The 26750-nt window shown below is 41.2% G+C and overlaps 1 protein-coding gene across 1 annotated transcript in view; it reads left to right on the top strand.

The window, feature by feature from the left end:
• Positions 1-26750, top strand: part of TELO2 (telomere maintenance 2) — a 1490787-nt gene that overhangs the window by 1317960 nt on the left and 146077 nt on the right. Inside the window, exon 20 of the mRNA XM_044089295.1 lies at positions 20111-20226. Within this exon, the coding sequence (XP_043945230.1) occupies positions 20111-20226 (116 nt within the window). The remainder of the gene's footprint in view (positions 1-20110; positions 20227-26750) is intronic.

The following is a 26750-nucleotide window of genomic DNA, read 5'->3' as shown; positions in this document are numbered from 1 at the left end:
TATAATTTACCTCTATATTCTAGATCCCGAGCAGGGTTTGCCACTGCTGTATTGCAAGGGATCCTAACCACACCATAATTTTATCATCCTCCTCCCCTAGTTGGCTATGGTATTCTACCCAGTTGTTATGACTGCAGATGCATCCATGAAGGACATAGTACAGTTTTGTACCTACCATAAATGTAGATGTCCGAACTGGATAGCATCTGCAGTCAGGATTACCTCCCTCCTTCCCTCTGTGGTACTCCTAGGGTATTTACCCTCCTAATAGCTAGCTGGGGGGAGTCTCTTATGGTGTATTTGTTTGTATATATGTACATACATGCTTATTTTTGTGTTTGCCTTCTATCTTTTGGAAACATTGGCATTTATCCAAAATTTAGCCTTCCAAGAGGGCAACTGGCATCTGGGGCAAGAAACACTGAGGAAAATGGCGTCGGCTGATGCCTTTATACCCGAAGACCAGCAGAGATGACGTCGGGTGAAGTGCGACATCAGCCGAAGCCGGACCCAGACTTTGGAATCCGGCCGACCGAAGGGCTGCCTGACGACAGGACAACCCCAGTTGTTATGACTGCAGATGCTATCCAGTTCGGACATCTACATTTATGGTAGGTACAAAACTGTACTTTCTCGCTTACCCAGGATGTGTTTTGGGTAGAATTTAGGGAAGCTAAGGTGTGTCCAATAGACACAGTGTTGAGGAGAGGAGCTGATTATAGTTGATGGTCACTTGGGGGAGAGCTTTAAAAAAAGTGTTCCTTAGAATGACTTGTATAGGAAGAAGTTTAATGTATCCTGAAGGTTCTTGTAGAGGTCTTTAATATGAAGAGTCTAAACAGTTATCTGCAGATCTCAATAAATACTAACCTGTGCTCGTGTAGGGCAGATTGACAGTTATTTTGTCCAGTCTGACAACAATGTTGTCTCTATGGGGCAATTCATAGGTTCATACTAGGTTGTTAATCAGATAGATTAGTTGTAGCATAACCTCAAGATCCCAGTTCATCAGTAACCTTCAAAACAAGGTAACTACTACTACATAATTCCTTGCCCTTTCAGTGAGGGTTTGAGGACCTAAACCAAATCTGAATTTATGATTTCCTAGCCATTCATCCAGGTTGTATTTGAAGATAGTCCGGGAACTACTTTATTTTACATTTAAGAGAAGTCTTTTCCATAAAAGAGGGATTCTTTGAGAGAGATATCTATATCACCAGCAAATCTTCTGTATACTTCTGTGAGAATTTAGTTGCTTGAAGCAGGTGTTTAATGTGTTGTTTATTGTGCAGATGTGTAGGAGGTCTCATAGAACTGGATCCTTTAAGGCTTTGTAGGCAAGGCAATGGCTTCCCCTCAAAGTCTGTAAGAAACAGAGAAGAGTAAAAGTGCTTTAAGGTGGTCTGTGTAGCACATGGAAGACATGCGTTTAATTTTCTTTGTGCGTGAATGTTGCAGTCTTTCAAGGTGAGTCATATGTTTAGACAAGTATATACCAAAAGGGGCATTATGTTTTGTTGTGAGTATGACAATGAGAAGAAGAGAGGGATAAAGATTTCCCTTGATATAGAAGATATATCCCGGGTAATCAATCTGGCTAGATAAAAAGATTTTCTTTTGAGAGCAGATGCATGATTTATAAAGGATAGTTTATTGTCAGTGAAAATGCCAAGGTCTGCATTAACTGTGTCATTGTTCAAGGAGGCGTTGTGTGTGTGATAGGTTAATGGGTGCCAGTGCTTGCCAAAGGACAGTATACCACATTTCTTGACAGTTACCTTAAGGCCATGGCCTGGAACCACCTATTTCTATGTGTTAGACCATTGGGAAGTATGTTGGAGTCAGCTGGAGAGAGTGTGATAACTCCAAGATGTTCTTCGTTTTCCATTGCTGCAGTCTTATTGGGTTGGGTAGTCATCCATCAGTCGGCCCGAATACCAGAGAATAAGGCTGGCCGTCGGGTCAGCGCATTAAGACCGCCGATGCGCAGGGGTACTAATGCGTGACGGCCGGCGCTCATCATCATTTTTTTGCGGCTGCGTGGTGGATGCAAGTTTGGGTTTTGCGGAAGCGGGTTGGCGTTTCCAAATATTTCTTTGAAGAGAGGTTTCGCATCAATCTAGATAGTTAACTAATTTGTATTGGGAGTATTTTTTTTTTTTTTCTTACCTGTGTGAATATGTCAGAAAAATGAAATAATGGTATTATTTCTATTGGATACCGTATACCATACTAGTACGATACATTTGTGTATATTATGTTTGTAGGGTGAACAAACGCAGTTGTTGTGCGTTGCGGGTGAAACGTTGAACTCTCGCTGATTGGAGAGAAGGGCTATTTGTGTGCCATTGGTTGCTCCGGAGCGTACGCCTTACGCTCCAGTCCGCGGATGCCAAAGAAGCGTTCGTCAAGAAGAGCTGGGTTTAGGGTTAGCGAAAGCCTAGCCCGGGGGGACCTTGGAGAGGGTCGAGGTCGGTTTTTTTTGCCAGGTGAGGAGAAAGAGAGAGTTTACAGGGAGTTTCCTCAGAGGAGGCAGGTGAGGCTTTACTAGCTCAGGAGCGAGGAGGTTTCTCAGGCTCCCTCCCTTCCCCTCCTTCTCCTCTTCCCTCTCTTCCCAAACTTCTTCCCTTCCTATACAAGTAGCTTCTTCTATCAGCTCTCCTAGCATTTCTTTTAGAGTACTAAGAAACATATGCTTAAAAATGGCAGCTTGATTGGATTACTAAGGATTAGAGGTGATATGAGAGACCTTAAAATGGCAGGAAGTGAACCAGAGTTTTGAACCAGAGGTTCAGGGTTCAGGGGCTTTGACAGTTTTTGCTGGTGGAACATGATCCTGTGAGTCTTCTGGAAGATTTCAGGGAGTTCCTCCTCCTTTATTCTCCTCCTGACCTTTGCAGGAGTCATTCCAAGACTCTTCCATCATTTCATTTCTCGGCGAGAGAGCCATAGGATTCTGGGAAGCAGGGAGCCAGGATTGCATTCTCTTTTTTACACTTAGGGCCCTTAGTTTTAACCCAGCATAGGCCCTTGTTGATACCTCCTGTGTTGAATGTGGTGGAAGATGTTTTTGCAGAGGCTTCCTGAACCCTGAATCTGAGTATTTTGCCTCTAGCAAGCTCATTTAAGAGTTGTTATAGGTCTAGGCGAGAAGATAAAACTTGTTCAGGGAGTCTAAGGTGAAAAGAAAATGTGTTTCTCAGGGGCTGTGCAACTGACAAAATAGGTGGTGGTAAGAAGTGTGGGGGGGCACAAAGAGGCAAGAGGCGTTGGATAGGTGGGGTAGACCGTGTGCTGAAATGCTGGAATATCCTCCTTTCTCTTTTGTAAAATCAAAGGTGGTGGCTTCTGCGGAAATTATTTGTTTGTAAGAAATTGAAAGATTTGATTTGTTTGGTGCAAGGTGAAGATTGTGTGAATTGCTGGTTTTGCAAGGTTCCTTCTAACAAGTGGGGGCCTCTTCTTTGCAATGTGTCGTTGCATGCAGCAGTTGGTGCCTGGTTTTGGCTGAGGCATTTGGCTGAGCATGTTGGATGCTATCCCTGATTGTGGATTGTGTTTGTCAGAGTGTGTGTTTTGTTTTGGATGAATGGAGACAGTAGTCAGTAAAAATTGTTTTTGTGGCTAAGTCTTTAAGCACTTAAAGTGTAGTGGTTTTTTGCAGGAATTTCTGTGGATGATTTGAAAGATTTTGGACATAAGTGGGTGGTAGTCAGTTGTAAGGGTGGGTCTAGGGGGGATTGGCCTCGGGGCAGGGAGTTCTAGAGGGTGGGAGAAGGCTGGTGAGCAGGGCTCCAGATCCTTTCGGTTCACCTCTCAGACTTCTTTCAGGCAGAGACCAGTCTCTGTTCCTCAGCTGAAAGCGATGCCCTTGGCAGCTCCTTTGGCTTCTTTTCATTCGGGATTGGGATTCTTCCTGGAGCTCCTTTACTGACACTTTTCAACGAATTTCATTCTAATTGATGGTTAATTATATTTCATTCCAGACGGTCCCCTGATCAGAAAACAAAGAAAATGCACTCAATGCCAAACATCTCAGTACCAAAAGATGGTTCCTCAACAAAGAGGCCTTCAGAAGCAAGTTTCCTCGGATTACTCCAAATGGGGCCATTCAGCCAGAAACCCAGTTCCGATTAGCCAAGAGGTTTATTCTCTGACATTCCTACTGTACATAAAAGAAGAGGGAAGGCTTTGAACATGCCGATTTTTTATATTTCCATTAACTATCTGGATCTCAAGGATCACGAGATGTTCACGTTACAGGCTAAGTACCAGGCTGGGCAAAAGCCTATCTAATGGTGGGTATAGATCTCAAGTTCTCTGTTCATGTGTTCATGTCTCTATCAGGCTAAGTTACAGGAAGTATCTTATCGAGCTGGAGATTCTCATTTCGCTGTTGTTGCATTGTTGCCTGAAACTTATACCTAAGCAAAATATTCACAAAGGTTCTGGCTCCAGTAGCTAAAACACTTCGGCTAAAAGGAATTCAAATCTATTAAGCAGTAGGCGACTATTCTGGGTAACGAAGAAAAGGAAGACCTTCCAGTCTAGATAGGAATAGTAGTTTGTGCAGTGCTAAGATGCCTACAGTAGCCTGCCCAGATCATAAGAGGTCCCCCCTAAAAACAACTCTCAAGACATGCTTTCTGGGTTATCAATCTAGCTCATCCAACAGAAGCAGCCTTTAAACAAACAAAAGAAAAGTTCACTATATCTTCTTATCAACTATCTCGTTCATCAGCGGCCAAACTGCCATACAGTAAAGTACAAATAGCATCTTGTATATGGGCATCTCATATGCTGGTGCTTTTAGACACTGTCACTCATGAAGTTATCTCAGTATCTCAAAATGTATGGACACAGCAGGAACGTCAAATTTCCAGCGGGAAATCATATACCTTGCCTTCCAGGAGCTTTAGCATTGGTGAATCTACAAATGTCACCTATTGGGCTTGGGGAGCTCATCTAAATGAGATGCGAAGTCAGACAAGTCATCGACAGATAGGAGGTACTACATATCAAAGGGAAGGAGATGTTAGCAGTCCAGTTCGTGAAACTTAAGGTGCCACCAACGACAGACAGGCAGGTGTTAGCAGCATCTAACACAACAAGCAAGTCGAACAAACATCAAACAAACAAAGGTTGATTCTCTTAGAGGGCATGCAGGGTTAACGCCAGATGAACCAGAACTGCTTAGGCAATGCTTTCAAAGCAGAAAACAAGGTTTTATGGAGGAGATCTCCTAAGCAGCAGTTAATGATTGAATCCAAATGGCGGAACTCACTAACTCTTCTGGCTTTCAGTTTCATTTCAGAAATTGACACTGTGTAGCAGATGTAGATAAACTAGATCTGTTCGCTTCCACACAACGAAGCTGGATGCACAGTTTTGTCCAGAGGGGGAAAGTTACACATGCCTAAAAGTGGATGCTAAGTCTCAGTTGGACAAACCACTAAACCATGCCTTCCACAGTTTTGCCAAAGGGGTTAAAGGACAGGCAGAGGAGAGTGGATATGCCAATGCATTGGTTTGGACAAACCTTCACGTAATGTATACTTCCATCTATTACACTACCAAAGGGTGGTTTGCAAGTCAATGGCAAGCAGGCCCCATGATTGTTTTGATATCTGGAGATTGGCCTGCAAAACTTTCTGATTATACCTCTCCTCACTCTTGGTATCCGGTAATATGGCCTTGTGTTGAAACTATCTCTTGTCCAAGAAGTTTTGGTCATCTGCTCAATGTAGGGAAGCCTCCTTTGGAAATAAGCGAGCAGAAAAATTAACAGAAAAATGAAGATTTTGATTTGGAACTTATTTGAATGATTTGTGGAGCTAAAGATGTTTACTACCAAGAAGAACACAGAGACCAGAAAAATGGAAAGAAGTCCTTTATTTATTAAGATCTCATAGCATGGATTTTTCATCTCAGCTCACTTAGTGTTTCGTTTTTCTATCAAAATATTTTGCTTTGTTTTCTCTCTTTCTTAGATCTTCCACCCCTATTCACCATGCAGCAATCTTGGGATCTCACTTTTTTGTGTGACCAACACTTTTTTAAATCTTGTTTGCTACCATTCATAGAATATTAAAATTTGTATTGAAGACCGTTTTGCGGTTGTCTGCTTCAATTTGGCAATTTTAACTGAGGAAATACAACTTTTTGAGCCTCCTTTGACTTTTTTGCTTTATTTTTATCATTGTCATGCAGTTTTAGGTTTTGTTGGCTATGGCTTCTGCCTTTATGCCTAAGGAGTGCATTTTAATATGGCAATCCCTTTTTTGATCCAAAATAAAAATGAAAGGGCAAAAGACTAGGGGACTTGAAATTATACAATAACTTTAGATGTGTATTGTTAAGGCAAGCAAACTATTTGTTTGTTTCTTTTATTTTTGGTCTTTTCAGGAGTTGTTTTAAGATTTTGTTTGTACTTTAAGCGTGTTGTGAACAATTAATTAAATTATGTTAAGTGTTTGGCTTTTGCTCTCAACGTTTGTTGAGTGGTCATTGGCTTCCAGCTCGTCAAAACATCATATTTCATATGTCAAAACTTTAAACAGCAACCCTATTGGGGCAAGGGCATTTACTATTGGATTCGAGTTACTTTCTATCTGGGCTACCTTCACCTTAGTCAAGCATTTCTCTAGGGCTGGCAATAAGTTTTCTATTTTTCTTTCGCTGGTTGGAGTTTTGGTACCTGGCTGTGTTAGCTCTTATCACTTGCCTGATCCTCCTAAGTCTGCCACTCTCTTTGCTTACAGTAATTAAAGGCATGTTGTCATAGCCTGCTTTGAAAACATAACCATTAGCCTCCCCTCTCCTTCCCTACTGTTGCTGTATCCCCTCGACCTTCCCTCTGTGTTTGGAAGGCGAAGGGGTGAAGGTGGTTTGTAGTTACCATATATGTTTGTTTGTACCTTGTTCCGTGTTGTACAGATTTGTTATCCTTGTTCCTGTTTTGGTCTTCTGAATTGGGGGGGTAAAGAAGTAGGCGAGCTTATGGCTTTGTATCGCCGTTTCATGTTCGATAATTTGCTGGTCGCAGGGCCCTGCCTTTGGATGATGGATACGAGCCTTGCCTGGGAGGACCGGACTCAGACCATTGAGTAAGTATAAGTTATGACGATGGACTAATCGCATGCGAACGATCAATACTCTCCAAGTTTGCTGTCATCTTTAAACATGGTCAGCCTTAGGTGCTTAACATTGAACTTGAAATCAGGAAAATATATACCACTAGTAATGACCTTTTCTGATGAGAACGTGGCCCCTACACTATTAGATTGGGTTCTGTCTTTGAGCCAGTTTGCTATCCAGTGGGTTACATTTTGTTTGGTTAGTCTGCCTGTAATGTCAGAATGTGGGCTTTTGCTAGGTCAAGGTAAACATTTAGATGAATTTTATGTGCGTTTTTTTTTTTGCATTTATTCTTATTGAAAAAGTCAGTTTTTTATATATGTATTTTTTATATATGTGTTCTGTATATGAAATTTTATATATGTATTTTTGTATGAAATTATTTTGAATATATTGCTGTTATTTTTTATATGAGAGTGATTACAATTATATATAAAGTATATATGTATGTATGGCTTTAAATATTTGGGTCATGTGATTATCTTATAGCATGTGACTAGTGCTTTCAGAGTATAAAATGAAGGTTAAGATGCAGCATATTTACATCTGATGAAGTGAGGTACACACCTACAAAAGCGCTTATGTTTTTTCATTCTGTGGTCTGTTCTACAATAAATAATCTTTATACTGGAATCTACAGCCTACTCCTGGTCCTTCTTTGGTTTGTATGCTTCTGGACTCTTTTGGCTTTTTGGACCTGGAGACCTGCTTTTGGTGGTAGTCGTTTTTTTGATTCTTATTATTGTGAATGATTTGCCTGCATCCAGTGCATCAGTGACAAAGCAGTCCACTAGAAGACAGGATTTACACTTAATAAACTCAAACAGGTTTAAGTCAAGTAACTGTAGTCTGCTGATGTCTTTGTTAATAAAATTCTACAGTGATGCACGTCATTGCCTTACCGATAAGGCTGGTTTTGGCTTATAGGTCTTTAGTTACCAGGGTCAGTGGTGGATCCTCCTGTTTAGAGCGTGATGACTAAACCAAAGATAGGTATCCATCGGAGAGGCTGAGATTGAATAGGTTTAGTAATAAGTATGTAAGGCTGTGCTTGTTGTTGACAAGAAAGCAACCTGGCACATTGTCTGGACAGACCCACAGGGCTAGTGTTGTTGGCCTTGGTGAGTGCCCCCTGAACTTGCTATGAGGGGTTCTGTGTGTTGGGCATGTTAATATGTGGTGGAACGTTATGGAGGGATAATGGGTGTAAAGTCAGAACTAACTGCATCAGCTGATACATTGACTGTGTCCTCTGGCATAACCATGTGTTATTGCTATGCAGTAGCCCAGTGTAGTACTCGATATTGCTTCCAAGGTTTCTGACATACTTATAAAAGGTCTTGTGATTGTCCTTTACATAGGTAGCAATTTATAGTTCGTACTTATCTTTGGAGGATTTGATATTGCTTCCAAGCTCTTTATCTTTGAGTTCACATGTAAAGGTTAGGGTATTTAGTTTATTCTTACAGACAATAAATTTCATCTTTTTATTCCAGTTTGATAATACTAGGTTTCCACCAGTCTTTTCATTCCAGTTTGATAGTACTAGGATTCCATCATACTTATTCTTGAATGTACCATTGTATCTGTGTCTGATGAGGACTGATGCCTTAATGCAAGCACTTGGATACGGTCATTGTGGAAAGGGGGGTGCTTAAATTTCATCAGCTTGCTGTAAGGGATTTGCCTTTGTGTAGTCTTTAAAGACAGAAGGGTTTGATAGTAGAGCATGTTTAATCCTTGTAGTGAATATTGCCAGGCAGTGGTTGTATTTGACCAGTGATGGAGCAGCTATAGGTGTAGACCTTAGTGAGGTTATGTAGCTGTGAACTAGAGCCAGTATTTTTGAGCTCTTAGTTTTGAACATGAACTAGTTGATCTAAAGAGTTAGTGTTTATATGAAATCTAGGAAACATTGCATATACTTATTTATGTTTAGTGTAGATTACCCATTTAATAGAAGGATAATTGAACCTCACCCCCACTCCCATCCATAGAGAATAGTATTTGGTTCAGTGGGGAGGGGACTTCAGTTTGCTTAGATAGGCCTCATGGGATGAGTGACATGAAGTGGGTACAGTAGTTGGCTGTGATATGATACAGGCATGTTCGTTATGGAGGACTGAAGTTCATTGCCTTGCCTTATGAATTTTGTTGTGATTGGGCTTCTTAGAAATACAGACAGACCACCAACAACAGTCATTTTTGAAAGTGGGTCTGAATGAGTGGAAGGCATTGAAAAAAAACACACTGTATGATTGCTTGGGGTTCTGTCTTTGCAGTTAAACCATGTTTATATGTCTGCATTTTCAAAGGTGTGCTCATAGCAGGACTTGTTTCACCCTTTACTGCTCATACATAGCCCAGATGTCTGGATAATAAGCATACTAGTGCCAGTGTACAAGAAGAAAGGGGACATTAAAAATTTTAGGCAGTATAGAGGCATCAAACTCTTGTCACGCTGCATGAAAGTTCTGGAGAGGGTTGTTGATAAACGAATACGTAAAGTGGTAGAAAGTAAGATGGGAGATGAGAAGTATAGATTCAGATCAGGATGCAGCACAACTGATCCAGTGTTTGCAGTAAGGCAGATAGTTGAGAAGAAACTAGAAATAAGGAAAGAGTCCAACTGGGTGTCCATCAGGATTCAGCTCTGAGCCCACTGCTGTTGATACTGATGATGGATTACATTAGCAAGCTGGTTGGAGGGGACAGATCAACAAAATTGCTGTATGCAGACAATGTGGCATTACAGGCAGACTCTGGACAAGAACTTCAGCAAAGGATAGGGGACTGGAATGCAAAACTTAAGACACATGGGATGAAATTGAGTACAAATAAGACTGTTGTAATAACATCTAATAGGGAAAAATCAGAAGAAGCTGAAAATTGTGATGATAGGAAGATAGTGGAACAGGTTAACAGCTTCAGGTACATGCAAGGAGAAGGGAAGTCTGAATGAAGAGGTCAGAGCTTGAATCCGAGGGGAATGCAGCCAACTGGCATAGAGTATCAGGTGTAGTGTTATGACAGAAGAATGCGAAAAAAAGCAGAAAAGTAAGGTGTACAAAATAATGGTGGGACTAGTACTACTATATGGTACAGAAACCTGGGCAGTGAAGACAGAGCAATTGGGGAAGCTAGAGGTGGTAAAAATGAAGTACCTGAGATGGATGGTAGGATGCATATTATTTATTTATTTATTTTATTTATAGGCATTTGTTTACCTGGAAAGCCTGACTGGGTAATAAATACTGATTTTCAGTGGAGGCCTCAGGAGAAAAGTTCCAGAGAGTTAAGTAACATCAAGTAAAACACTAGTACAAATGTAATTAAAAAAGCATATAAACATAGCTGCAGTCTGATAGTGTAATACATAGGATGCAGTAAAGCACGAGGAGACACATGTGATGTAAAAATAAAAAAATGATAATTAAATATGACAATCAGTATATACAAAAATATTAGAAGTATAGTCTAATATGCTAGGAAATAAAAATAAAAAGATACAAGTCCACTCTAAGAATGGGGAGAGGGCAGGTATTGAAAGGTATGTATTATCTATAGTCTTATGAGATATTAGGTTAGTAAGGATGTAAAGTATGTGTTAATGTAGGTCATACAGGTAAGATGCATGGGCATAGCCATGAGTTGGTGAGAAATTCTTTGAGAGGCCTTAAATACATGGAGGCTAGATATAGTTCTGATTGAATTTGGGATAGAATTCCATAGTCTGGATATGCAGTGTGAGTATAAACATTGCCCCATACTTTATGGGACAGATGAAGAAATGAGGACATCAGAGCAGAGCAGAAGCCCACGTAACTGTATTCACAGAGAAAGACAAAGAGAACAGATTATGGTGGTTCCGGTATATGCAAAAAAGCTTTAGACAATCTGTTGAAGAATTTCGGGACAGTCGGGAAGAAGACAAGAGGAAATGAGGGCATCCAGCAAAGACAGATGGATTGCGTGAGAGAAGAACTTCAACAATCAATCATGACTGTTGAAGAGTTAAGAGTGGTAGTGAATCGAGAGATGATGACAGGTGACATGACAGTCCTGCCCCATGAAGAAACTGGAAAAAAGGGGATTTATGTTGATGATGATGATTTTTCAAGGTCAGGAATGTCTATAAGGAGTACAACTTCTTGCTCAGGTTCCCAGTATTGAGTAGCTCTACTTTTATAAAGTCTTGATTTTGTCTGACTGTGTTGCTAGTTTGTAGAGGTTGACCTGACCTTAAAAAGGCACTTTGGGAGTTGGAGATAATTTAGGCCAGTATATGAAAACCATAAGGAGAGAAGTGTACACCACCCCTAGCAACGCAGGTAGGGTAGCCAGTCTTCTCATCCCAGGCTGAAATGTATTGAAACCCCTCCCCCCCATTAGAGTGACATCAGTAACTAAGCCAGTTTTTAAAGTCAATTATATTTTCTGTATATTGTGGCATGATTCTTGGTGATGGTAGGATGATGCTCAAGACTAGTATCATACCTGTTGCCAGGCAGAACTGTTAAAATCAAGCACTTTAATTAAAAAAACTAAAATCCAAACTCAAAGTTTAAGTCCCAAGGATGACAAAGTAAAAATTTGCAAGTAAATCTAAGAAATCCAAAACAAAACAATGGACAAACGCTTTCAGCTTAATCAGCCTTCTTCAGATCATGGGTGACAGCTAGTCTACTCTGTGGCACTAGAATCTACTGAGTACATGCATTGAGCCATGTGCGAGTCACAATTTGAGATGAGTAGAACCGCTATAGAGGAGCTCGGAAGAGCTGCCACCTCAGGAGAATGGGTGCTCTACCAGGGAAGAGGGTAGACCAACCTACAGGACCACCAATCCTATTTCATTCCCTACCACTTGACTGTCATGGTGAGCAGATGAGCTCACAGGGATTTGCAGACAGGAAAAAAATGGGCCTTAAGGCTTTCACCTGCCTGTGATTCTCTTGCTATTGCAACCACAGAACAAATGGACCAGCTGGATGTAGGCAGAGGAGCTATTGGGCTTAGTGCTGTGAATTGCAAAAAAAAAAGACTAGTTTCATACTAACCTCAGTCACATTTTCTGAGAGCATGATTTTATTCATGTGATTTAGGGTGATGTATCTCAAGTCATTCACTCCCATGTCCACAATGACTAAGTCAAATGTGTACCTTGGGTGAAAGAACTTGAGGACTGTAGTGACATGGCAGATCCTAGCACTTGAGAGACAGCTTACCATCACATTTTCCCTTAGCTTGGTGTGTGGTGCATCTGTGCGAACCTATGACTAGGACATTACCAGACACATCATCTTGACCTTGTTGTCTTAAGGGCATGGACTTGCCAGCTGGCTGATCCCCTTTTTCTCGTCTTATGTTAGTTATTTCTGTAGATGCTGTTTGCGTTTGTCTGTTACTGAATATTCTGTTTACTCAAACTGCTTCTTGGAGGTCTTTGAAGTTTGGGCAGGGATTTTTAAGTACATCAGTGTAAGATGTCTCATTTAGGACAAAGTGGGCTTGGTTTTGTGAATTAGATACTGCTAGTACGTTTGTCAGAAGCTAGCCTCCAAAGTTTGTAAATACGTGTACCTCTCACATATTAAGTTCATGTAGTAGAAGAGGCAGATGGTTGTCAGAAAGTATAAGGCAGTTGTTACACTGCATGCTGGTTACAGATTGTGAAGTAGACTGCCACGTCATGGTTCATAGTATCTGGTATGCAGGGAGTGCATTGATGAAGTTTATTGTGGGGAGGTTTTTTGTTGTTATAAACTGGAGAGAATATGGTGTTTACTAATAAAGTAAGACAGAAGAATAGACTGCACAAAAAGTGAAATAGGGTATAGTCAGAGTCGGCAGGTTTTGCAAAATAGCAAGGTGAGAAACAGCTATGTACTTATGTTTACTGAGACATGGTTAAACAGTAATATAAATGATAGTGCAGTCTATGTAGAAGGGCTTACGTTATTTAGAGCAGACAGAAACCAGGCACTCTGCTGAAAATGAAGGGGGAGGAGGTGTCTGTATCTGTCAACAGTAACTGGTGTACCAGCTGTGAGTAGGTTACTAAACACTGCTCTGAAAATATCGAGTTTATATCATTGAAATGCAGACCTTTCTATCTGCCAAGGGAGTTCAGTGGTGTGAGCAACACAGTGGTGTATATTCCCCCAGTGCCAATACCAATGAGGCACTGAGTACACTTTACCAGTCAATCAGTGAGGTAGAAAATGATAATCCAGTGTTTGCTCGCATAATAAGAGGTGATTTTAATCAAGGAAGTCTGAAAACAGTTTTACTTCATTACTTCCAATGTGTGGTCTTTGCAATGAAGGGAGATAACATTCTGGATAAAGGTCTACACCGTGTCAGGCTAGCATATAAGGCAGTACCTCACCATCATCTGGGTAACTCGGATCATCTCTCCATTTTGCAACTAAAAGCATATAGGCTATTGTTAGAGGAAAGCCAACCAGGAAACAAATAAGTGTATGGCCAGAGGGAGCAGTCTCAGCATTCCAGGGCTGCTTTGAAAGCATGGACTGAAATATATTTAAGGAGATGATTACTATGGACCAGAAAATTAACCTGGATGAGTACACAGAGTCCGTGATGGCCTATATATTAAAGTGTGTGGATGATGTGACAGTCAACAAGAGCATCATGACACGAGCAAATCAGAAACCCTGGCTCACAAGTGGAGTATACGAGCTCTTCAAGGCACACAATGATGCCTTTAAGTCTAAAGACAAAGATGCCCTTAGGGAAGCCAGACTGAAACTAAGTAGAGTAATAAGAGATGCTAAGCATGCCCATGGACACAAAATTCAGGGTAATTTCTCAGACCTGAGCAATTCCAGGCATCTGTGGCAAGGTATACAATCTATATTAGACTACAGCCCCCTACCTTCTCGATGTGATTGATAACATGGAGTTTCTCAATGAGCTCAACACCTACTTCGGCAGGTTTGAGAAGTTTGAGAAGGGAAGCAATACAACGGCAATGAAAATGCCCACCAACCAAGAAGATGAAGTGTTGAAAGGGTGCTACGATAAGTAAATCCAAGAAAGGCAGCTGGTCCTGACAGTATTCTGTGGCAGGTGCTCAGGGACGGCGCTGACCAATTAAATACGGTTCTCACCGACATATTCAGCATCTCTCTGCATCAAGCCACAGTACTTGGGTGCTTCAAGGATATTACCATTATAGCACTGCCCAATAAGTCTCCACCCTCAAGCCAGAATGACTACCGCCCAGTAGCTCTCACCTCCACTGTAATGAAGTGATCAAAGACTACTTAACATCAAGTCTTCCTGTAACACTGGACCCACTTCAGTTTGCTTATAGATCCAATCGCTGTACTGCAGATGCCATCTCACTGGCATTTCACTTATCCTTGACACACCTAGAGAACAAAAACTGCTATGTCTGCATGTTATTTAGTGACTTCAGCTCGGCCTTCAATTTGGTCATTCCCAACATCTGATTAAGAAACTGGTCCATCTGGATGTTAGCACTCCTTTATACAACTGGATCTTGGAATTTCTTATTGACAGACCACAAAAGGTATGCATAGGCAACTACACCTCAACGAGCACCACACTGAATACTAGAGTACCTCAAGGATATGTTCCGAGTCCCCTGCTGTTCACCTTGCTGACACATGACTGCATCATTAGGTACAACACAAACCACATTATTTAGTTTGCGAATGGTACTACAGTGGTGGATCTCATCAGCATTGATGGTGAAAAAGCCTACAGAATGGAGGTGAACCAACTGATTGTCTGGTGTCACAACAGCAACCTGGTTCTCAATGTGAATAAAACAAAGGATATAATAATAGACTTCAAAAAGAGATGCGAGGGTCATTCTCCACTCACAATCAAAGGAGAAACAGTGGAAAGGGTGAACATCACCGAGTTCCTAGGGGTGCATATCACTGATGACTTCTCTTGGTCAGTAAACATTACTCACATTGTAAAGAAGGTGCAACAGCATCTACACTTTCTAAGAAGGTTGAGGAGAGCAAAACTACCACCTTCAGTTCTCACAACCTTCTACAGGGCTACCATCGAAAGCATCCTGACTAGTAATTTCTCGGTGTGGTATGGAAACTGCACAGTCAGATCATATATCTCTCCAGAGGGTGGTGAAAGTGATGGAGAGAATTATCAGGTTTACACTCCCATCTATCCAGGACTTGCACTCTGCTTGGTGCCTCAGTAGTGCCATGAAAATAGTCAAAGATTGCACTTACCCTGCTCATGGTCTGTTCTCGTGTTTGTCTTAGGCAGGAGATACTGTCATTTACGTTGCAAAACCACCAGATTTAATTGAAGCTTTTTTTCAACAAGCCATCAGACTTCTGAACTCCAGTAATAACGTGCACCATGCTAGTCATGCAGGTCTGGAGTTACAGCACTGAAGTAATTCACAGACATATGCAATAACTCTATGAAAGAACAATTTTATACCTTATGTGCAGTATTAATGATGCTAAGTTAGCATTCCTTGCAATTTGAAATCTGTCTGATTTTGATCTGTGCAGTATAGTATCTGTGCAGTATTTTGGGTACTGACGAAGACATCTAAGTGGAATAGTCTTGGTGCATCTCATTATACTTGTTATTGCACTGCATAAATGTCTTACTGTTATTGTTGGATTAGCTCTAGTATATGTGTTTTTATAGTTTTAATATCGGGTCTGTATCATATATTCAAAAGCTAAAAACGCTCTTTTATCGACCCCAAAAAGCCAAAACCACTAAATATCGAAAACACGGAACAGCGATTTTTTTTCCCTGGGAAAGAATCGCCCCGACATCCCACCTACTTAAATTGACCAACTCCAAGTTCACACCACAGTGAAGCAAATGGCAAAGTCCCGAAAACGGCCCAATGATTTTTTTCCCATGGAGAAAAAAATCTCTGCTCCGTGTTTTCGATATTTAGTGGCTTCGGCTTTTTGGGGTCGATAAAAGAGCGTTCACTCTTTTTAGCTTTCGAATATATGATATAGACCCTTAATATCAGTATATGTTGTATGCACATTGAGTTTGTAGTAACGCAGTTTCATTCAGTTGCACTGTAGTGCAGTCTGGATGACAATAAAGTTCACTTTGACTTTTTGACTTTGAAGTGCAACAGTGAGTCAAACATTTGGTGGGGTTTACACAGACAATGGGTCATGAGTGCTGACATGTGGCTTATCTGGAAATTTTTTTTCAAACAACCAGAGGATTACAATAAGAAATCTGCCTCAATTACTACACTGAAAAGTCTGTTTCAGCCTACACAGTAAGAGTTACAAGTGTGGTAGCAGTTGACTGTTAAATGCAGTCTGATGGTTAAGCAATCTGGGATGGGTTTTAAAGCAGATGACTATATTACAGTCAGTAGCACCAGGATGGCAAATAAAGCAGAAGGTTGTAATCACAGTGAATCGTTAGCAGCAGTTTGCAAATTTAGTATAATAGTAGTAGTAGCAGACTTTGTGAATAAAATTTGACAAATAGCAATCAAGTTTGGTTGCCACAACAGCAGAGGATTGCAATTTTAATGTAATCATCAACAGCAAAGGGTAATACAGTATCAGTAAAAATGGTAGCAAATTTGCATATTGTAAGCAGAGACTAGCAGTTTGGCTCTGATGCCAAGGTAGCAGACAATATCAAATACAGTGAATCAGTAGTACAGAATGGCAAGATACACATTTGGAGAATCAGCACAGGAAGGCAATACAAATGCCATAAAAAAACAAGCTAAGATACAAATTCAGTAAAGATAATAGCAGCGGTTTATAATGTACAAAATTTAACTGTGTAGAGCAAGAGTCTTATAAAGCACACATTGTCATAAACCTTCTGTTCTGTTTAGTATTATTTGAAATTGCTGCAGATTCTTAGATGAAATGGCAGCTGATACAGAAATAGCATATTTTGGAGAACAGATTAAGTATTTTACCCAGTTTCATTCTCGCTTCCTGAGTTAATAAGTTATTTAAGCCGTAAGTCATATTTGGGTGCAGGTAATGCAGACTTTGCACGTGGCTGATGTGGTTTGGTTACAAAGACACAGACTGAGTGATTAGAAAAAGCCAGCCATTGATAAACCTTAATTATTCCCATCTAAACATGATCCACTGCTGTTATGCAGTGATATTACTTACTGCCTTACCATTTTTAAGTAATGCCATTGTGTAGAAGAACTTAATTTGTCTTCTGTCATCTCCTGCTAATTTGAGTTTTCTGTCGCAGCATACTATGCACTTATGTGCTTCCATGACGCTAGGACAGCGCACTTTGCAGCTCCTGTCACGTAGGTAGTGTACTTTTAAATGTACTGGGAAGTTTTCTACGACATTCTGGGAATCTGAAGACAAGCTTCCTATTTTAAGTATTTTTTTTCACATTACAGTTGACTCAGAAAAATGTTTGTTGTGTAGAAATAACAGGTCACTTTGGCTGCCAACCCAGTCTGTTTAACAAAGGATGTTGGAGTTGGACTTGTTCCCATGGGTAATGTTTGATTTACATGGAACAGATACTTGTAAACAAACAGCCATCATCTTTTCAAGCAGAAATTAGCTTTCATTGTATAATAATAATATACAGTGAAAGCCATGAAGAGTGTGCTATAAGCAACTTTATGAACAAGTTGATCCGCCCCTGATCAGGTGACTTCAAACTATATAGAAAACCAGATAGTCTATATCCCTTAGTGTAGGTTTAAGAACTAACAACTGTTACTTGCATTCCCATGCAGTCACAGTTTTGTCACCGAATTCTAACTCAACTTAATGAGGCATTTGTATTTTGATATTGGAGACTGCGTACCTAGTTTGCTATTTAGTATTTAGTCTGCAGTTTAATATTATGACTTCCCTTCATCTACCCTTTTCCTATCTTTTCTGTACCCCCAGTCTCTTGATTGTCTGACTCCATGGATTCTATTGCCATCAACCATTTCAGTAGCCTACTCTCTGTGTCCACAAACCTATTTTTGAAGAAGTACTTTTACAGATCCAGCAAGTATGTAATCATTATACTACAGCACCCTTGGTCCCTTTTATTTTATTGTTTAACTTTTTGCTATCTTTGGTCTACTCCTTACCAGTCACCAGCCCCCTATTAACCAATTGACCCATTTGTTCCCCTCATCATCAGTGATGAGAGTCAACTCAAAAAGGACATCATTTAGGTAGCTATCATAGGTGTTTTGTAGTATTTTCTTTTTCCCAGTCATGCCTTTCTGCACGCACTCAGCTGTATAAGGGGAAGAGGGGGTATGTAATAGACTGTTCAGGATGGGCATTCCCCCTATTACACAGGAAAGTTTGCCAGGTAGCAGCTGTGTACACCAACATCAAAGCATGAGAAGTGATTTCCCTAGTCCGCACAGAAGATATCGAACAATTTCTACTCTGCTCCCTCACATCTTGCAGTAGCATGCTGCTAATTGAACCGTGAATGCCTAGGTTGCAGACAGGCTTCATCCCTGTGCACCACAGAGACAGCCCCCCCCCATTTATTTTGAAGTAAAATTAGAATACTTGCTGAGAGAGACTATGTGTGAGTGGTCCATATTGCATGGTGTACTACACTGTATGTTAAGAGGATCCTGTGGATTGCTGTATCCAGCCCCCTGCTTTCCGTGTCTGAGCTTCTTATTTTTAGTTTCAGAGAAGCCTATCATTCAGGTAGTGCATGTATTTGGAGATTTTTTTTTTTTTGCAGTGACCAGTTAGAGGCTAAGATCTCCTGAAGAAGACAAATTTCTTATGCAACATATAAATTGAAAGTGTAATTGTAGCTGTTCTAATGAAATTCATTCACAAGATCTCTGTTTTTGGATTTTGTAGGTGATCTCAGATGATTTTTTGCTTAGACTTGGCTACCTTTAGCCATGCTTCTTGCTTTTTTTGTCACTGATTTCCAGTTGCTTAAGCCTTCAACAAGACAATTTGATTATTTGTGCCTACATCGGAAGTGGTAGGCAGTCAAAACATGAGTGCCATTGTTGTTTTTATCAGTGACAACAGATGCAGCAAAAGAGGAATGGTCTCCAAGCTACAGTAGCTAAAGTGTGTGCTGAATAAGTGCTGCTACTGCTACTTGCTACTTGCTACTTGATGATTGTAACAAAGAGTTCTATTTATGTGGTCTGCTCAGTTTTCCTTAGTAGTCTGCTGATGTTACATAACTTTTCTGCAGCATTGTCGAATTTCTTTCAAGGTATGAATGAAGATGTAAGTAACAGAGTGGGTTTGTTTGTCTCTTTCGGCTTTTCCCGGTTAGGGGTCACCACAGCGGAACTCCGGTCCACTGATGATTGGCAGTAGATTTTTACCTACCGAGTTGCCAGCTCTGGCGCACAACCTTCAACTAAGGTATGCCCATTCACGCATGTCTCCAAACAGAAGACATTCTAACTGAGAATCGAACCGAACAGCGTCTTACTGTGAGGCGACAACGCTACCGCAGCACCACCACCGCAGTGCAAGTAACGTAAAACTGAAAAAACATTTGAAGTTCTAAAAAGCATGCTTTTATAGGGCTTTGTAAAAGGCTGAGTTTAACGGGTGTATATCATATGTCCGAATGCCAAAACGTCTAACTGGGAAGTTCAAAGTCTAAAAATAAAGAAGCCACGGAACATCTAATTCTTTCCCAGGGAAAGCCCCCCACATTAGAAACAGTATTTAGTGTTTGTGTGTTTCTGCATTTTGTACCGGAACAGCGATTTTTTTTCCCTGGGAAAAAAATCGCTGTTCTGAGTGTTTGGAGTATTAAGTTTTCGAACTTTTGGGTTTGATATTTACATAGTCAAAGTTTTGAGACTATGACTATGTGATATAGACCCAGTCTAACATATAGATGAAGACTGAGTTAATACATATGGGCTAAGCTACTGTGTATTGCAAAAAAGACATCTGTAATAGACTTCTTAACTTTTTTCTCTTCATTTTTGCTTCAGGTATGTGCGGCAGAGCATTTTGTTCTGTGTTTCCTCAGTGCTGCTGAGTGTACCAAGTGATTGCCTACTGGTGGACATGTCAGACGAATTGATAGAAGCAAGATCTTGGCTGACAGGTGAGTGTATATTTTCTTGTACACATTAGGCTTAGATGTTAAAAGAAACACATTTCTAAGAACTGTGTTAATTCTGTGGGGAGCTAAACTGTGACCATCCTCATAAAAGTGTTTGTACTGAAATTATATTTCAGGCTGTTTGTAAAGTTGTCTTAAGTGGTAGATGTTTGTATTGTTCACTGTAGTGCAGACACTTACGACTTCTGCTGCAGAAAGCACAGTACCAGAGCTTTTCACCATTGCCCTTCTTAGCCAGTGAAATTCCCTATTGCATTGATATTATAATGCCTCTGGTCTGAGTGACATCCATTTGTGTTATCTTTGGTGCTTTCTTGTCACACTTTAAAAATGGAAGGTCGGTAGTCAGTGTGAGTACAAAGCATAATCAGTTTACCAGTTCGGTATTGCTTCTAGAGTACAGATAAGTGCCCCTTTGGGGAAATATCTGTTGTTGCTGCTCTGCACATTTATTGTGTAGCAGCTTTAGATGCAAATTATTGCTGCAGTTTGTTGCAGTTTACTAGTTCTTGGGCATTATGTAGATGTCAGTATTGAAAGTGACCAGATGTAAACATATTCTATTCTTAGATTTTATAGTCAAGATTTTATTTTGTGTGGGCACCAAACATAACATCACCTCTTCCTCATTGTCTGAAGTTCACACAGGGTGCGAAAAATCTCTAAGACTGCCATAAATCAGAAAATACTGTGCACCATGTCTAGGACAGTCATGGCATTTGTCAGAGTATTCATGGATGAAGAAACGCAAAGAAAAGTGACCACACGAAACGGGGCATTGGGGGACTGGTGATATACGAGTTGTGCACAAAGGCCCCCCCTAGCAATGTTTTTGTAGCTGCAATCTCAGGATCCCATCTGGAAAGAAGCCTCTGGCAGTGACCTGTTTAGGCCATGCTGTCACAGGAGAGTCATCCTTAGCCATAATCCTGCAGATATTGGTCAGTCTGAATGCCATTCTTTGGGAATCTGGTTCTAATACCCATATCCTCATAACCAATAGTGAGGACAGTAGACTCATTTCTTGTATGCAAGTATATGTGCAGCTATCATTTTTTGAAGTCTTCAGCACTTACCCATAACCTAATACTTCAAAGGTTGCCACCATCTCTAAGTTGAGTCTCAAGTTGCCCAAAACCTGGATATCCACCATTTTGCCTCAGCTGAGCTGAATGGGCCTCCTCTCTTAGGACCCGGTGAGACTGGTAGTGAATTTGATATGTTTCTGTAAGAACCAGCAACTTTTCTCAGATCAACCATAATGGTTAGTGGGAAGGGGAAGTGCTCTGCTAAAAAAAGAAAGACTGAAACATCACTCTTTAATGAATCACACACATTAGACTTTGTGGAGAATGAACTGGCTTATGCTGGTCAGATGTATCCCTTTTTCTTACATGTGTGACAGAGGGAGCACCTTGTCCTCTGTCTCCCCACTAGAGAATTTGGAGGCATTCCCAGTAAAATGAAGAATTTCTTCAAGTGAGACACTAAGGACCTCTTGGATGCCCAGAAGAGAAACAGAAAACTTTTTGGGATTAATAGAGCATAAATCCCCTGCTTTGGCGGATGCATTCACCAGTCCATCCTTGGAACTGGATTCCCAATGCCTTACTCTCAGGAAGCCTCACTGTTTGTGTAAAGTTATGGATTAGTGTAAGTATTTGTACAAGAACTCAACTGCCTCTCCAGCTGTGGTGTCCATAAACAGGAGGAGATCCTCTGGGACTTCAACACAAAGTCCCGTACCTAATGACAGAGCAAGCAGCGTACTTGACTAGTTGGAATGGCTTTAATATGGTGCCACCCTACCTTTCAAGTCTCTTATTTCCCAAAGTCATATGTTTAAATTTCAAGGGACTGTACTATCACCACTTCAGGGCAAGACAGAGAAGATAAAAAACAAAGCCACAAGAAGTAGGGTGTCAGAACTTTGCAGTGACTCTTCCCAATTTAGCAAGCATTTTATCAAATGTGACTGATGCAGTGAGTGCATCATGCAGGGCACCAGCTGCAGGGTTAGTTATACAGAGATGTGCAACACTGAGGACATAGCCCCTGCCAGAGCATGTGTAGACTCGGGTCCTTAATGCACCACTGCTGTTTGGAACTTTTCTTGAGTTTAACAACATGGAGGAAAAGACTATGTAGTCAGTGAAATTACTGTTTCACCCACGCGTGCATAGACACACACACACACACACACACACACACACACACACACACACAAAAAGCTGGCCCTTCCACCATTTCAACAGAAAATAACAAGCTGACCAAAATGTAAAGCCTGGGAGCCCTCGGGGTTGAGACATCTGAACAGAGCAGGTATGACTCAATGGAGCTCTTCACTTTCCCTGCCATTAAATCCTACCCCAATCCAAAACCTCCCACACATTTCCAAAATGTAGGGGTCAGCTGGAAATTTTTCTGAAAAAGTTGTTAAAAAAAACAAACCAAGATGCTTCAGTCTTACAAATCTTGGCACAGTAATATGATTTCCACTTCATAATGTAGCCAAGAGTCTCAGACATTCCTGTAATACCCAGAGAAAAACAGCACATTGTAAAGCTAGTATTACTAGAGCTCCTAAGTGAAAGGGACATAGAGAGGGTACCAGAACATGAGAAAGGTGCAGGGTTCTACTCAGTTATTCATAGTATTATAAAATACAACCTTTGGATGCCTGTTTTACACCAGTCAATGCTAAACAAATTTCTGTGAGCTTAAATGTTCAGAATACTAATCTTTCAGGCCCTGTTACCTCACCTCTTTCCACAGGTCTTTATGGTTGCTCAGGAAGTTAGAAAAGTATGCCTTCACATATCCATAGACTGGGAACACAGGCAGGCAGTACCTGAGATATGAACAGTGAGTGCCTGTTATCAGTGTAATTCCTTGCGTTTTAGTTTGTCTGCTCCACCAAGAGTATTTATAAAGTTGGCATAATGATTAAAATCTTCGCCTCTCGTGCGCAATATATAAGGTTCAGTTTTCATTTCCAGACAATGCCTGTATGGAGTTTACATATTCTCCCTGTGTCTCTCTGGGGTCACCCCCCCACCAAAAAAAAAAGAATCATGTTGTGTGTTTCCACCTCAAACTCCCACAGGAATGTAGTTGTGGGCATCATCACCGATCTAGATAGTGCCTGTTGGGGGAAGAGTTGTATAGACTGACTGCTTTGGGCATAAACTGCGATACACAATATCCTCTAGATAATAGAGCATGGATTGCAGATTATGTCAGGGTTAACCACTCAGTGGTGTAAAAATGGGGCTCTAGATTATTTGGCTATGTTGGCCAATGTCTCCAAAAATGGGCACAGGTAGTGGCCAGTGATAAGTAGGTCAAGAACTCGGCCATTTCTGACCTAGACCTGGGACCCGTGGTAACTGTGAGAAAGATCTCTGTGTCCCTGTTGATCAATGTGTGCTTGCCATAAAGCTCAGAACTGCTGGGTTCCATAAGCTACTGGCTGGCTGGTGTCCATTTGCCCAACTTGGATTACCTGGGATAGTACTGTTGAGTGAAAACTGGACATAAAACCAGTCAACCTCACAAAAATGAACTAAGGATTGCCATACTCTGCATAGGTTCACTGACAGGATGGAGCTTGGAAGTGGATGACATGATATTAAGAAGGAGGATGGACATTCTCTGCATCCAGGAGACAAGCTGGTAGGGTAGTGAAGCACAGCCACTTGATTTGGGATCCAGAGTCTACTACTTAAGAGGAGGAGGAGGACAGACCAGAAATGCTCTGGAAATTGTGGTGAGTAATAGTGACAAGATGCATGGCAATCAGACTCCAGTGTAAGGATAATAGGGCACTATTCATAATCTCAGCCTATGCCCACATCAGGATTGTAACAGCGAGTAAAAGAGTACATTCAGGCAGCAATTGCAGGACCAGCAAGATAAAATAGGACCAAAGGAATTGGTGTTGGTAATGGGGGACCTAAATGCACATATCGGGACAGACAGAACAAAGATATGGGGGCTGTCTGGGCCATCCACTTGAACGAGGCAACAGGAATAATGAAGGGGAGGCCATTCTAAACTTCTGTCTGGAAAATGGCTTGATAGTGACCAACACAAGGTTCAGCAACTGAGCACGTCACAAGATCACATATAAGAATGGCCAACATGCAACTGAGGTAGGCTTCCTCCTAGTTTGAACCAGGTATAAAAAGGTATATAAGGGAAGCTGATGGTGGAATGCAGAATTCCAGGAAGTCATCAAAAGAAAGGAGTGCAGGAAAAAGTAAGAGATATAAAAGATGGACCTGACTAAGAAGGAATACTGTTTAGCAAACAGAGACAGTTGCAATATGGAAGAACAAGGCATCAGAGGCATCTCCAAAGATTAAGGAATGTCAGCAGCATCCTTCTCACCAATCCACAGGATATCAAAAGCAGATAGAGTACTTTCTAGCAGCTGCTGATTGAAGAAATCCCCACAGAAGCTGTACTTCCCCAGATATAGCCTGTGATGAAATGAAGTCAGTGAAAGACGCAGGCTCAAATAAGGTCAAAGGATATATGATTAAGATGTTGGATGAGTTAGAGGAGAAATGTCTCCTAAGGGTACTCACTGCAGTATGGAGAGAAAGGCATATCCCAGATGACTGGAAAATAAGCATACTAGTGCCAGTGTACAAGAGCAAAGGGGACATTTACAGATTTGAGCAGTATAGAAATATCAAATTGATGTCACACTGCATGAAAGTTCTGAAGGGAGTGACTGATAAATGAATATGCATCAAGTAGTATAAGAGATGAGCAGTTCAGATTCAGATCAGGATGTAGCACATCTTACCCTATGCTTGCAGTGAGAAAAACAGTTGAGAAGAGGGGTAAGGAAAGAGTCCAACTGGGCATTCCTAGACTTGGAGAAAGCATATGATAAAGGTCCCAGGAAAGCTGATCTGAACAGTCCTGCAGTGGTTTGAGGTCCCAGAAACATTGGTAGAATTAGTGCAGGATATGTGCAAGGGCACAGTCAAGCAAATACAGATGGTGCTCGGTCTAAGAGGGTCTCCCAGTGGGAGTGGATATGCATCAGAGTTTAACTCTGAGCCATCTGCTGTTCATAGTGGTCTTGGACTACTTTAGAAAACGGGTATGGGAACAGATCAACAAAGTTGCTGTATGCAGACTGTGCCATTACAGGCAGACTGTGAACAAAAACTTCAACAAAGAATAGGGGAATGGAATGCAAAACTGAAGGCACACATAATTAAACTGAATACAGATAAGACAGTTGCAGTGGCAGCTAATGGGGAAACCACAAGAAACTGAGATAGAAGAGAAAATAGTGGAGCAGGTTAACAGCTTCAAGTACCTGGGAGGGGTGGTTGGGGAGAAGGGATGTCTGAATCCGGAAGTCAAATCTAGACAAGGAAGGAATGCAACTAACTGGCATAGTGGCAGGGGTAGTGCATGATAAAAGAATAACAAACTGATAAGGTGTACAAAACAGTGGTGTGTCCACTGTGGTACAGAAACCTGGGCAGTGAAGGCAGAGCAACTGAGGAACCTAGAAGTGATGGAGATGAGGTGCTAGAGATGGGTGGTAGGATGCACCCTGTGGAACAGATGAAGAACTGAGGACATCAGAGCAGAAGCTCAGGTAGGTCCAATTGCAAAGAAAGTCAAAGAGAACAGATTACATCAGTTTGGGCACATTTGCAGAAAAGCAGAAGACAATCTGGTGAATAAGATTTGGGACAGACAGGAAGAAGGCAAGAGGAAATGTGGGCATCCAGCAAAGTGATGGATGGATTGTGTGACAGAAGACCTGTGGCAGATGGGCATGACTGTACAGCAATGTAGGAAAGTGGCATTGCATCGAGAGAGATGGTAACAGTTGACACATTACCTCAACCTCGTGTAGAAAAATGTGAAAAAAGGAGGGTGATGATGGTGGCTTCAGTAATTGCATTTTGCAGGAACATGGACATTCAAATCTAGCTTAACTTAGATGATTGCCTAATTCAGGCCCCCACCCAAGAGGGAGGGATAGTGTGCTGTGCAGACCATCCTTGTCTGCTTTTAGCCTCCAGGACTCTATTTCTCTCTCTCTCTGAATCTATCTAAATCATAACTACTTTCATCCTTCAAGGTCCAGTTCTGGGGAGCCTGTTACACACTACCAGTTAAAGAGCATTCCTCCCCAGAGTAGGTATTTTTGGCCACATTTTTCAATTCATACAACAGAATCAGATTGCTGCAAGAGAGTACATCAGGACCCTTGGTGATATGGCATCCACAATTCTAATGGCCCTGTTGATGAAATTTTACATGAGAAAACTGCAGTGTTATTTACAGAGCAAATGGGGCCACCATGCGCACTCAGTGCAGTGTCCTATCCCTCTACTGCCTGTATCAAGTAATAGCTCTTGTGGTGGTTTCAACAGGTATATTTCATTCAGGGGCACATTTCAAACCAGGCCAGGATACCCATACACTGACAACAGATTGCTCAGACATCAACATTAAATAGAGAA

Source organism: Protopterus annectens, chromosome 12.part0 (genome assembly GCF_019279795.1).
Source record: "Protopterus annectens isolate FY-2018-M chromosome 12.part0, PAN1.0, whole genome shotgun sequence".
Taxonomy (NCBI): domain Eukaryota; kingdom Metazoa; phylum Chordata; order Ceratodontiformes; family Protopteridae; genus Protopterus; species Protopterus annectens.
Note: the sequence above shows the minus strand (reverse complement) of the source record. Positions and strands in the feature narration are given on the sequence as shown.